Source organism: Coregonus lavaretus, assembly GCF_964263955.1.
Source record: "Coregonus lavaretus genome assembly, chromosome: 24".
NCBI lineage: Eukaryota > Metazoa > Chordata > Actinopteri > Salmoniformes > Salmonidae > Coregonus > Coregonus lavaretus.
Genome location: NC_140011.1, coordinates 23,749,430 through 23,763,719, shown reverse-complemented (window position 1 = coordinate 23,763,719; position 14,290 = coordinate 23,749,430). Strand labels below are relative to the sequence as shown.

General features: G+C 45.4%; 1 protein-coding gene across 1 annotated transcript in view; it reads left to right on the top strand.

Annotated features, from left to right (window-relative positions):
• The window catches only part of LOC311099439 (mediator of RNA polymerase II transcription subunit 13-like), a 111,810-nt gene that overhangs the window by 77,768 nt on the left and 19,752 nt on the right, over positions 1-14,290 (top strand). Inside the window, exons 13-23 of the mRNA XM_084140125.1 lie at positions 8,492-8,637; positions 9,099-9,332; positions 10,047-10,211; positions 10,964-11,123; positions 11,268-11,372; positions 11,727-12,383; positions 12,486-12,702; positions 12,797-12,872; positions 12,996-13,126; positions 13,311-13,383; positions 13,659-13,879. Of these exons, the coding sequence (XP_083996251.1) occupies positions 8,492-8,637; positions 9,099-9,332; positions 10,047-10,211; positions 10,964-11,123; positions 11,268-11,372; positions 11,727-12,383; positions 12,486-12,702; positions 12,797-12,872; positions 12,996-13,126; positions 13,311-13,383; positions 13,659-13,879 (2,185 nt within the window). The remainder of the gene's footprint in view (positions 1-8,491; positions 8,638-9,098; positions 9,333-10,046; positions 10,212-10,963; positions 11,124-11,267; positions 11,373-11,726; positions 12,384-12,485; positions 12,703-12,796; positions 12,873-12,995; positions 13,127-13,310; positions 13,384-13,658; positions 13,880-14,290) is intronic.

Sequence of the window (14,290 nt, the reverse complement as noted above, 5' to 3'; positions counted from 1 at the left end):
CTCATTGTCACATGATGTGGCCCCTAGCTGCCCACCTCCCCACCTCCACCACCACACTCTCAATCCTTTAATAGGCTCATTTATTGAGTGACAAAAAGCAGAGGGAAACATTTCCTTTATCCTCAGTGATTCCAATAGCGTCAGTAAACACCTCAGTCGCTGAGGAGAGAGAGGGGATCAATAGAAATAAAGATGATATATCACACCAGCACAGCAGCCACCGCATCCTCCTTTCATAGCTATGCTCTCCAATGTGTACAGTTGAAGTCGGAAGTTTACATACACTTAGGTTGGAGTCATTAAAACTCGTATTTCAACCACTCCACACGTTTTTTGTTAACAAACTATCGTTTTGGCAAGTCGGTTAGGACATCTACTTTGTGAATGACACAAGTCATTTTTCCAACAATTGTTTACAGACAGATTATTTCACTTATAATTCACTGTATCGCAATTCCAGTGGTCAGAAGTTTACATACACTAAGTTGACTGTGCCTTTAAACAGCTTGGAAAATTCCAGAAAATTATGTCATGGCTTTAGAAGCTTCTGATAGGCTAATTGACATAATTTGAGTCAATTGGAAGTGTACCTGTGGATGTATTTCAAGGCCTACCTTCAAACTCAGTGCCTCTTTGCTTGACATCATGGGAAAATCAAAAGAAATCAGCCAAGACCTCAGAAAACAAATTGTAGACCTCCACAAGTCTGGTTCATCCTTGGGAGCAATTTCCAAACGCCTGAAGGTACCACGTTCATCTGTACAAACAAAAGTATGCAAGTATAAACACCATGGGACCACGCAGCCGTCATACCGCTCAGAAAGGAGACGCGTTCTGTCTCCTAGAGATGAACGTACTTTGGTGGAAAAGTGCAAATAAATCCCAGAACAACAGCAATGGACCTTGTGAAGATGCTGGAGGAAACAGGTACAAAATGATCTATATCCACAGTTAAACTAGTCCTATATTGACATAACCTGAAAGGCCGCTCAGCAAGGAAGAAGCCACTGCTCCAAAACCGCCATAAAAAAGCCAGACTACAGTTTGCAACTGCACATGGGGACAAAGATCGTACTTTTTGGAGAAATGTCCTCTGGTCTGATGAAACAAAAATATAACTGTTTGGCCATAATGAGCATTGTTATGTTTGGAGGAAAAAGGGGTAGAATTGCAAGCCGAAGAACACCATCCCAACCGTGAAGCACGGGGGTGGCAGCATCATGCTGTGGGGGTGCTTTGCTGCAGGAGGGACTGGTGCACTTCACAAAATAGATGGGATCATGAGGAAGGGAAATTATGTGGATATATTGAAGTAACATCTCAAGACATCAGTCAGGAAGTTAAAGCTTGGTCGCAAATGGGTCTTCCAAATGGACAATGACCCCAAGCATACTTCCAAAGTTGTGACAAAATGGCTTAAGGACAACAAAGTCAAGGTATTGGAGTGGCCATCACAAAGCCCTGACCTCAATCCTACAGAAAATGTGTGGGCAGAACTCAAAAAGTGTGTGCGCGCAAGGAGGCCTACAAACCTGACTCAGTTACACCAGCTCTGTCAGGAGGAATGGGCCAAAATTCACCCACCTTATTGTGGGAAGCTTGTGGAAAGCTACCTGAAACGTTTGACCCAAGTTAAACAATTTAAAGGCAATGCTACCAAATACTAATTGAGTGTATGTAAACTTCTGTCCCACTGGGAATGTGATGAAAGAAATAAAAAGCTGAAATAAATCATTCTCCCTACTATTATTCTAACATTTCGCATTCTTAAAATAAAGTGGTGATCCTAACTGACCTAAAACAGGGAATATTTACTAGGATTAAATGTCAGGAATTGTGAAAAACTGAGTTTAAATGTATTTGGCTATGGTGTATGTAAACTTCTGACTTCAACTGTAGGTAAATTCTGTCTAGCTTGCTAATATCCGTTGACTGTAGGCTATTTACCATCTACAGAGACTTTCCTTAAGCCCCTGGTTCCTGTATTATATTAAATACAGCATATGATAATGTACGTCATTCCAGTTTGCACACTGTCTATCTACAACACTGACCACTAAAAACACTCAAATAAAATAGTAATGAGCATTATTTCCACTTGATATCAATGTGTGCTAGTCTGGGTGCCAGTCTTTTTAGCTAAAATTTCACTCCTTGCCACTCCTGTCATTTGTCAAATGACAAGACTGGCAAGGAGTGGAATGTAATTGCTAGCTGAACAGAGATGGTAACCAGGCTAAATGTGTGGTGCTTTTGTTTGATATTTTAAAAGGACACTGGTGTGTGTAGAGTGTATGTACATGACATGTACAACTAATGTGTCCTTGAACCAGGAGTCACCTCATTCGACAGCAGCAGCAGCAGTAGCAGCAGCAGCCATATAAATGGCTCTCTGTGTGTTCAAGTGCTAACGTTGTGCTAGCTAGCAGCAACACAGGCTAAGACCACCCACCAGGCAGCCAATGAATAATGCAGAAGGCTGGGTGGCTGCATTCTCCTGATTTCCTGGTTAATATGAGAGGCGTTGGGAAGGGATGGGATGGGAAAGGAAACAGAGGGCCTTCCTATTGGTCATTGTCACTTTACAAGCCAAAGTCGGGTCAGTCAAGTGGTGGAACTGATTAGTGGGGATCATTGGCTGGAGATTCACATTTCGCTAGTCAGTATAAATGCACATGGTGTGCTTAATATGCATATGAGTGTGGATAATGAAATCTAGCAAGAACACAATCTCATTACTCTCCCCTATATTATTATCTCTCTCTCTCTCTCTCGCTCTAGTTACATAAAGTCCACCTGTGTGCAATCTAAGTGTCACATAATCTGTCACATGATCTCAGTATATATACACCTGTTCTGAAAGGCCGCAGAATCTGCAACACCACTAAGCAAGGGGCACCACCAAGCAAGCGGCACCATGAAGACCAAGCAGCTCTCCAAACAGGTCAGGGACAAAGTTGTGGAGAAGTACAGATCAGGGTTGGGTTATAAAAAAATCCGAAACTTTGAACATCCCACGGAGCACCATAAAATCCATTATTAAAAAATGGAAAGAATATGGCACCACAACAAACCTGCCAAGAGAGGGCCGCCCACCAAAACTCACAGACCAGACAAGGAGGGCATTAATCAGAGAGGCAACAAAGAGACAAAAGACAACCCTGAAGGAGCTGCAAAGCTCCACAGCGGAGATTGGAGTATCTGTCCATAGGACCACTTTAAGCCATACACTCCACAGAGCTGGGTTTTACAGAAGAGTGGCCAGAAAAAAGCCATTGTTTAAAGACAAAAATAAGCAAACACGTTTGGTGTTCGCCAAAAGGCATGTGGGAGACTCCCCAAACATATGGAAGAAGGTACTCTGGTCAGATGAGACTAACATGAAGCTTTTTGGCCATCAAGGAAAATGCTATGTCTGGCACAAACCCAACACCTCTCATCACCCCGAGAACACCATCCCCACAGTGAAGCATGGTGGTGGCAGCATCATGCTGTGGGGATGTTTTTCATCAGCAGGGACTGGGAAACTGGTCAGAATTGAAGGAATGATGGATGGCGCTAAATACAGGGAAATTCTTGAGGGAAACCTGTTTCAGTCTTCCAGAGATTTGAGACAGGGACGGAGGTTCACCTTCCAGCAGGACTGCCATATGAGAACCCTTTGACTGCCTAATGACTGCCAATGACCATAAGCATACTGCTAATGCAACACTCGAGTGGTTTAAGGGGAAACATTTAAATGACTTGGAATGGCCTAGTCAAAGCCCAGACCTCAATCCAATTGAGAATCTGTGGTATTACTTAAAGATTGCTGTACACCAGCGGAACCTATCCAACTTGAAGGAGCTGGAGCAGTTTTGCTTTGAAGAATGGGCAAAAATCCCAGTGGCTAGATGTGCCAAGCTTATAGAGACATACCCCAAGAGACTTGCATATTGTGTAAATCAAATGATTCAAACCCCCAAAAAATCCATTTTAATTCCAGGTTGTAAGGCAACAAAATAGGAAAAATGCCAAGGGGGGTGAATACTTCCGCAAGCCACTGTATATGGGTCATTCCACGAATTCGCTGCCTTTTGAGAGGTGTAACCTAATTTTAACATTTTGTCATAAAGAGCACATGTTCAACTTCATAAAAAACAGGTTTTCCCATCACAAGAGGTTAAATAATAATTACTGTAGTAAGTGCCTATTAAGTGCCAAATAAAGTAACAGGGTTGACCAGAACAGGGTTGACGAGTTCACCTTAAATCAAATCAAATTTAATTTGTCACATGTGCCGAATACAACGGGTTTAGATGTTACCGTGAAATGCTTGCTTACGAGCCCTTCCTAACAATGCAGAGTTAAACATTTTTCTTTTTTTAAGTAACACAAAAGGAATAAAATACAATCAGCAATTAATCCCCTCGTGACAGGGGGAATGGAAGCTTGTTGTGTGAAACAGGGTGTGGGAATTAAATGCAACCTTCACCCAAACATTTAAATTGTTAAAACATTTCTAGCCTGTCTATCTATTGGTAACAGAGTTTACGTGTTATGCTCGACCCACTCAGTTTTCCACCACAGAACACCAGAAAATGGCCAGCTCACCTGCTTTTACACTAGATTTGACTATTAGATGTGCAATGTTTCTTTTGAAAATATATTTTAAAAGGAATAGTTTCATCATATTAAAACAAGAGTTCAGTTTACGTAACAGGGTTGACCTTAAAATGAGTGACAGACGTATGTGAATCACTTATCAACATGAAATAAATAATTTTCACAATATACTTTCTCAAAGCAACAAAATAACTAGGGCTTTACAATGATGGTGAAAACTAGGAGAACTCTTGGGGTTAAGTGGGTTAAAATCTAGAAGTCACAGATGGTGCAGTATCTTGGCACATTAGCAAGTCTCTATTCATATTAAAAATCAGATTGATTTAATTCTCCATGTGGTCTATATTAAAGGGCACTTCATTTAATATAACAGGCTTTTAAAAGTCAATATTGGTGCACAATTTCTACTTAAAATATCAAAGGGATTCAAAAGGCACTCATTTTGTGGAACGACCCAGATGAAGTGGCTGTGTATGGGTCCTGTCCTGCTCTGCAGTGTCTGAATGATTTGAGCATAAAAGCATTAATTGTGCTCACTACCAAGCCATTAAACCTGGCTGTGATATCAGCTTTAAGTGCGGAGGAATCTGAGAGTGTGTGGCGTTGAATTATTCACCTCCCCCTCTCCTCTTTCTCTCCTTCTCTCTCTCCCCCTTTTCTCACTAGCTCACCTGTTCTCTCCTCTCTCTAGCGCTCTCTTTCTCTCCTTGCGGCTCTCACTCCCGCTCCGCTCTCTCTACCTCCCTCTCTCTACCTCCAGTGCTGTCAGCCCAAGGGCTAGGCTCCACCATCACTCCTGTTCATTTATTAATACCCGGCTTATACAGCACAAAGCACATCTCCGCCTAGCCTGCCTTCCTGCCTGCCTGCCACTGATCATCGTATGGCACACGGCACTGCGTAAGCACCCCCTAGGAAGCAGGCAGGGAACCCAGTGTCCACGCACACTGACACACACACGCTTACTCTGCAGGAAAATGCCCTTTGGAAAGGACAGGCTGCATCAATCTCACGGTTATAAGATCCTCTAGTTTTGTAGTTGCTCTGGTGGTCAGTCAAGTGCCATTTTGATTTGTCGGTCTGTTGTTGCTTGAAATGGAGCAAAGCATTATCTTATGATTGTTGTGATTACATGCATTGTCATTATTGTTATCATGCCCCATATTGTGGAAGTATTTGGTACAGTATAACCACTGTATGTGCACCAGTAGATTTACCAAGATTTACCAAGCGCAGTTAGCCAGTCTGTCTGGGTTGTAGACTTTCAGCTCACGTCCCACTGCCACGCTGCCACGCTGTTGAAATATGAAAAGACTCAGCCAGTGTTCTGACTGCTGGATGTTTCACTTCCTCAGTAGAGACGAGGAGGGAGGAGAAAAGCCAGCTAGTTAGCTGGCCGGTGATTTTTTGGTCTGAACATTTTTCATGGAAATGTCCCGCTCTCTCCTGCTTTGGCTGTGGTCAGGAGAAAGGGTCATGGGGGAGTCATGGAAAGGACTAATGTGTGTTTTCATAGGCAGCCCTTGTAAAAAACGAGCAGGCCAGGAGATTTTATCCTGCTTGAGTATAAACAGGGGGGTTGACTGTTGAGTAAACAGAATTACCAACGTGAAGAGGAAATTGCGGGCGCTGCTTACACAGACTTATTAAACGTGTGTAGAGGCAGTGGAATTGGAGACACTCCAGAGGTGATAGAAAGTGTATGAGAGGAGAATTGTCAAAGTTATAGAGTCTATAGTCCCATGTGGCTCAGTTGGTAGAGCATGGCGCTTGCAATGCCAGGGTTTGATTACCAAAGGGGACCAGAATGAAAAAATACAAAAATGCACTTAGGATAAGAGTGTGTCTAAGATGTAGATTGTATTTATGATTGGTTGATAAAGTGTTTATTTTCAGTATGTAAAACTAAGGGGAACAATAAAAACAGAGGACTATTTTGTCTTAAGTATTTTTCATTTGGCCTCCTAGCAAATATAAATCTGAAAACTAGAGCTGACAATTTAGAAGAAGTTTAGCAAACCCTCCAAACATTCTTACTGTCATTCTTACATTATACTGTTCCCTACAGTAGGATAAGTATTGTACCCATACTGCATTATGTTGTACAGGACTGTATCCCAAACGCCTGTGAGCTGTTGCCCACTCATATGGATGGGTTCACACTGGTCAGTGATGCACAGTCACCATAGGGAGGCAGCATCAGACAACAAAGCATGCTTTTCATACAGTAGGCCCAAGGTTGGGCCCAATTGGGCTGTGTGTGTGTGTGTGTGTGTGTGTGTGTGTGTGTGTGTGTGTGTGTGTGTGTGTGTGTGTGTTTCAGTGTGTGTGTGCTGTGTGTGTGTGTGTGTGTTGTTGGCGGGCTGGACTGAACTCTTGACATCCAGGCTCTGTCGCAGCCGGCCGCGACCGGGAGACTCATGGGCGGCGCACAATTGGCCCAGCGTCGTCCAGGGTAGGGGAGGGAATGGCCGGCAGGGATGTAGCTCAGTTGATAGAGCATGGCGTTTGCAACGCCAGGGTTGTGGGTTCGATTCCCACGGGGGGGGCAGTATTAAAAAAATATGTATTCACTAACTATAAGTCGCTCTGGATAAGAGCGTCTGCTAAATGACTAAAATGTAAAATGTAAATGTTGACTACAGACTGTCCCCCGAAGGTGCCCCTCACGGTTTAAATAGCTCTTTATATGACATTAAGTGAGGGGGTGGAGGGGGAGAGACATTGAAAATATATTTTTTCAGACTCATCTGCTGTAGAGATCTAAATGATTGAGATGGGAGGTGTATTACTATAGAAGAGAGGCCAGTGTGAGTTTCTTGGCCTGATGCAGCAATGGGAACATCAGGAAGTGTGTGTGTGTGTGGTGTGTGTGTGTGCCTCAGTGTGTGTGAGTCTGGATAGCAGTACGGGAACCGCCTGCTGTTATGACGCTATGTTTTTCTTGGTGAGCGTGAGGAATGTTTATATAGGAGAGAAACTGGCCTCTCTCCCCAATCGCTCAGCGCCATCTTCAGGTCACATCAACAGTGAATAACATTACTGTAACAAGATACAATACCTTTTGGCTCCCCGAGATATTGTCCTTAATTCTATTCCAAAATAGCCTGTGTGTGGCTTTGGTATTGGACACTGTATTGAATTGATGATCCATTACGGCACTAACATAGGCCAGTTTCCTCTGGGTACAGAGATATTGCATAGGCACTGGCAGCGGGGTAATCACATGGAGGTTACATGCTGGGTTTATTGTCTGCTGATGTATAAATATGGCTAGCCAGGCGATGGGGTTTATAGATAAAAAATGTACATTAATGGATCAATCTCGTGGTTAATGATGTCCAGCCCACCCTCAGATATACAGTAGATCGCAGTAATGGGTTAGCTATTACACATGTGTGATAAAGGAAAGACCACCGTGATAAACTGCACCCAGGAAACATAGTAAAGAGTAGAGGCCATACATAAAGATTACTATAATCAATCATAGGATTTATCCCCACAATAAGGACCTATATGTTGGAAGATTAATGATAAGCCTATATGCTTTTATGAAAAGCCAAGGTTTTTAAAAGACAAATTATACAGTTTTTTTCTTACCTACTGTATGTAGAAATCTGTAAGTCACATTTGACTAATTTGTAGTTTCCGTGTATTTCAGTTACCCTAGTTATCAAGTAACTACATGCTATAAAAGCAACATATTGGAAAGTATTGCCAGAAATGTTGAAATCTGTTCACTACGCTTTAACCCCAAAGATCTCTGGCCAACAACTTTGCCATGTTACTTGATTGTACTTGACAGCTCCGAGCTGGCTACCCTCCAGAGTCTCTATGCTGTAGGCCTATGACTGATGTTGTCTCTGTGTGGTCTCTGTCTCTACAGTGAGCACCTGTCGTGCTCCTTCACCTTCTTCCTGCATGGGGAGAGTAATGTGTGCACCAGCGTAGAAGTTGCCCAGCACCAGCCTGCCTACCACATCACTGACGACCACACCTACCTGGCCCAGATCTCCTCAGCCCCCGTACAAGGTGAGACACTCAGGGAGGCCAGAGAGACATAGGAGCCCACCGACCACTGGATGTCTTTACCCGCCTCTGTTTTAGCCTGAGCATCACTGTCATAACTATGTGTAATCAAATCTCTGAAACTGAACATGACAATGGTCCTTTCTGATATATTGCGCCTCTGTAGTCCTCTCTCTCTGTCTGTCTGTCTGTCTGTCTCTCTGTCTGTCTGTCTGTCTGTCTGTCTGTCTGTCTGTCTGTCTGTCTGTCTGTCTGTCTGTCTGTCTGTCTGTCTGTCTGTCTGTCTGTCTGTCTGTCTGTCTGTCTGGCTGTCTGTCTGTCTGTCTGTCTGTCTGTCTGTCTGTCTGTCAGTCTGTCTCTCTGTTCTGTCTATCTACCTATCTATGTGTCTGTCCTCACATCTGGATGTCCATCTACCTGACTCTCTGTCTGTCTGTCCATCCCTCTAACCGTTACCTCTGTAGTGATCTTGAGTCCGTACGGTCTGGCGGGCTCCCTGACGGGCCAGGCCTATAAGATGAGTGACCCAGCTGTAAGAAAACTGATGGAGGAGTGGAGCTACTTCTACCCCATGGTGCTGCAGCGCCACAGAGAAGGGGGCACAGGGGGCGCAGGCACGGGGGGCATGGGCGCCGAGAGGGAGGGCACTGACCGACCATATGACCCACACAGCCATGTGGCCGTCGAGGTCATCGTAGGTGAGTACGGTGACGCTCAAAAAACTCTTGCCACCTTTGCATGTAACTGAATGGACACACTTTACTGTTTATATATACACTGTATATGAACAATATGCTATCGGTAAGAATAAGCTATTGGTCAAGTGTATTGCTATTGTGTTACTGAAATATATTATCATTATCAGACCAAAAGAGGGAACAACAGGAAACAACAGCAATTTTAGTCTCAGCTTCGATTAGTCATTGTCTGTTTGAGGATAAATAATACTGGAGGTGGTTAATAAGTGGTGGATTCAGAGTTCTTAAGGGACTAGTGTTGTCTCTCAGGGTGCATTGAGGTAAGGAGTAAAGACTAGAGAAGAGGAGGTGAGGAAGGACTAGAGGAGAGGAGGAAAGACTGGAGGAGAGGAGGAAAGACTGGAGGAGAGAAAATGAAAGTAGAAGAGAAGACAGGGGAGAAGAGGAGAGGATACTTCAGTGAAGCTCCAGGGAGTGACAGACACACAGCACGGTCTAATCAGCCCATTGACTGGCTGCCTAACCCCTCATCATTGATTAGGACTGCTTGAAATCGGACCTCCCTAAGCCCCAGCACCAGCCAAGCAACTGTAGGCCATGCAAGGATAAGCTAATGCACTGCAGCCCTGGGTGTATAGGCTATAGGAGAAGTGTGTGACGTATAGGTGTGAGTGTTTGGAGGGGTTTAAACTAAACTCTTTCATCTTCTTCTAGGTGGTGTGAGGATGATCTATCCAGCAGCCTTTGTGCTGGTTGCCCAAGGCGACCTGCCTGTGGAGGAGCCCCCACCTGCACCAGGAGCCCAGGGGGCCAGCAGAGACCCCTCCCACTGCAGCATCCCCCTCACCCCCCCCACCTCACCTGAACAGCCCTGCTCAGGTACTGAAACACACACACACACACACACACACACACACACACACACACACTGACACGCAGGTGCTCACACACACTGTACACACATGCTCAAGTGCATACACATTTGCGCTTAAATAAACATAGAGTACATAATCAAACACACATACACCGTGTCACCACCAAAACTCCAGAACTTCACCCTAAATAATTGCATTCCCAAAATGAATAACACAATCTCTGAATCAGCACTATTAACTCAACAACAAAACAACTCAATACTGCAATCCATAACTCAACTCTAAATGCAATACAATCCATATAATTGTCCCTATCACTCAATCCATACACTTCATATGAAATAACACACAGAGAAGTTACTATATTGATTGCTTTGTGTATTATGGAGTCCTCATCTAGAACAAAGTCTTTGAGAATTGGGCTGAACATACAGATATTTTGCTGAAGATGTAAGACTACAGACAAATGAGATTGGTTTGTAACTCACTGAAACTGAATCGTCAGCGTCCTAATCCACGTTTAATTAAGTCTGCTTGATGGAAGTCTTACAAATTAGGAGATAAAACAGCTGATACAAGCAAACAAACAAACACCGCTATAGCTGCAGACTAAATCTTGAGTGTCTTATTGCAATTTTTCAATAGCTCAAGAGTCCTAGTAAAGTGTCTCCTGCCATGCACTTTTAAAACATCCACCCACAGCCTTGCCAAAGGAAGCAAACTCCAGTGAATGATGTCATCTGTTGTTTATTTCAGCGGACAGTGGCTTTGTGACAACAGTGTCCAGCGTCCTCCCTGCCCAGGAGAGTGCCATGGGGGTCACCAACCACAGCCCAAAGCATTCTGAGAAGAAACTGACCAATCAGGTGGTGCATCAGGCATGGAAGGAGTGTTATCTCAACCAACTGCAACACAAGTGAGTGTCCAGAGTGGCTGCTGGCTAAGCAGGGGCACAGATCCAGACACAGCACTATTTATCTCCTGGCATCTGCTGTGGCATTGTTATTGTTGATGTGCAGTGACACGATTGGCGCCCTCACACCTCTCTGTGTGCCCATAGATGCAGTGTGCCCAATAGCGTGACGCCAAAGAAGGAGGCGCCAAATGGGGTGACCACCTGGGACTTCACCGACCCAGAGGAGAGGGCACCCTGCAGCTGCTCCAGGTTGGCACAGGGGTTGGCATCAGGGGGTAGTGCCCCAGCCGTTTAGCACTGCAGCATGGCACCAGCCAGCTAGACATCTGGGCTTCATTTTTAGGCATTTCACTGCTTATAACCGAAAGCCTGTTGCTACTTATGTTAAGCATATTGAAATAGATTGTGTAGAAATAATGTGAACATGGTGAAAATATATTTATTTGTATTGAATGTTGGTCTTTTGAATGTTGGTATTTTTTATATGATTCAGATAAGTTGGCACAAGTTGAACGTGTACAATATATGGAACGTTTTTAAAACAGCATCCTCACCTGCCACACCAGTTCTGTCTGCCATCTGACCTTGTTTCTCTTCCTGAAGGTTAAAGCAGCAGAAACAGCAGCAGCAGACCAACACCTCCTCTGCCAACCCTCCGTCTGGTGCCAACATCACCCCCTCCTCTGGCCCAGCCCTCCCCCCTCCCTCCCTGCCCAAGCACAAGGCCATGGACAAGCCTGAGAAAGCCGACAAACAGCCGAAGAGAGCCGCCGCCATGACCCCCTTCCACCACCGCCTCTCTGTGGGCCAGGAGGCCTGCCTGGAACAAGACTCATCTGGAGGGTCCCAGCTCGGCCTAGTCGCCCTGGACCCTCCCCTGGATCCCATGCCCAGCTGCAAGTACACCAAGCCCCTCTCCACTGGCAGGAAAGCTCCAGAGTCCCTGCTCCACTCCCCTGTCTCCCCATTACCCCCCACGCTCAGCCCCCATCCACGGGTGGGACAGGACCCCGAGGTACTGGACGCCTCTCTGGGCATGGCCCCCTGTCCGGATGGGGCGTCAGGGATGGGGGTGATGGAGCCCAGTGAGACAGCTCTGTATGCAGCCCCTCTGGGGCCCAGGGAGGCTGGGGCAGGCTGGTGGAGGGGCTTTAGGACTCCCAGGGCTGATAAGGCTGAGTTCAGGCCTCCAGAGCTCCCCAGTGACAGAGTGGAAGTAAAGACAGAGACGCAGGCCACTGAGGGAGTTGCACTGAAGAGGTGAGAGAGAGAGAGAGAGAGCGATCAGTGCATTAATGACTAATTCAAAGACACATACTTGATCACTCTAAGTTTCCTTTCTCATTTCCCTCCTCCCTCCAGACTATTCATGCAGACACAGAAGCGCTTCAAGATCTCTGAGGAGTGTGTGAGGGAACACATCCAGACCCTGGGTGTCCTGCAGCAGCCTGGGGTGGAGGGGCTGGGGGACCCTGGGGACGACCCCTACGACTTCAAGGAGGGAGACATTGAGTACAGCTTCCCCACCTCCAAGAGACTGAAGGGCCAGGGCCGAGACCCCAGCAAAAGAGGCCCCAAAGTATGGCTCTTGTTACCAGTGAAAGTTACATTTGTTGCTTGACACCCAAGCTAGAAGGGGCGAAGAAACTAAATACAGTGTGTCTGTCTTCCAGGGAGAGGAGATCAGCAACGGTGCACTGCCTGATGGGAAAGACGCCATGTCAATCTTTAGCTCTGCTCCCAAAACTGGTGAGGAATTGAATGTTGACACCATATACAAATTCTATTCTAAATTGAAAATTTTTCCCAAAACATTGATCATAGGGTGTGTTCTGAGCATTGTGTTTGAGGGTCTTGTTTGTGCGTTTCTAGATGATGACTCACCACAGGACGACGATGCGGCGGCCAAAGCCCAAAACCCTTCTCTAACCAGGGAGACTGATCTGGTGGTCCTCATCTCAGACCTGGAGAACATCTTCGACGAGGATGAGGAGGAACTTGGGGTGGGACACATTCTAAGAATTACTGGATGTGTAAAATCTGTTCCATTTTCATTCCCGCTTTACACAAATGTAATACACTCAACATCACAATGATACATAATATATCTCATTCAGCAAACACTTTTATCCAAGGCTACTTACATCTGTGTTGTATAATAATTTATAGACTGCTTGCCCCAACCAGCACACAGCCAGGGTCCTGGTATCAGGAAGTGAAGATCGGAGGGAGGGGAGGGTGGCTGTGCCCTATCCTTCAAGTGAGTCCAGCTTTACATGTACACATGTTCAGCAGTTTGTTTGTTATCTTATGCATGTTATCTTAGCTGAATTTAGCGTGACCTGGGAAAAAGTATCTGTTTTTTTCTACTCCTTCTATCACATCATCACTGTCTATGTCTCTCTCATCTCTTGCTGTCCGTCTCTCTCTCTCTCTCTCTCTCTCTCTCTCTCTCTCTCTCTCTCTCTCTCTCTCTCTCCTCTATTTCTCTCCACCCCTCATCTCCTCCCCCCATCCCGCTCTCTCTCCATTCAGCAGTAGCAGACCTCCAGCGGATGTTCCCCACACCCCCGTCCCTGGAGCAGCACCCGGCCTTCTCCCCCATCATGACATACCGCGACACCCCCAGCCAAGAGCCCCCGGCCCCCTCGGGGGGCTCCGACCACCCCCTGGGCCCCCTGTCCTCCACCCAGCTCCAGGAGTACCGGATGGAGGTGGAAGAGGGCATGGCCAGTCCCAAACCTGAGGACATCAAGGTGAGGCATCACAGAAGCAATGGGAATGGACATGATTAAGTCTGTAGTATGTGCAGAAAACCTACTGTAGATTATAGACAATTACGTTTGACTTTACCATGTTCAAAATAATATGTTTGACTTTGTAAAGTGAGATGAGTCCCATGAAAAGTGACACCATGTAATCTATTGATGTTGTCAAATTGGTTGATATGGTTAGTGGTAATATGATTAATGATAGAATGGTGAAAAGGCTTAAAGGCCCAGTGCAGTCAAAATTCAGTTTTTCCTGCGTTTTAAATCATATTGTACAACAGCTGATGAAACGAACGCTGTAAAAGTGTGATTTATTTTACCAGTGTTATTTCCTTATAGTTGCTGGTTGAAAATATAATCTACACAGGACCTTCTAATCAGCAGGTTTGCATGGGC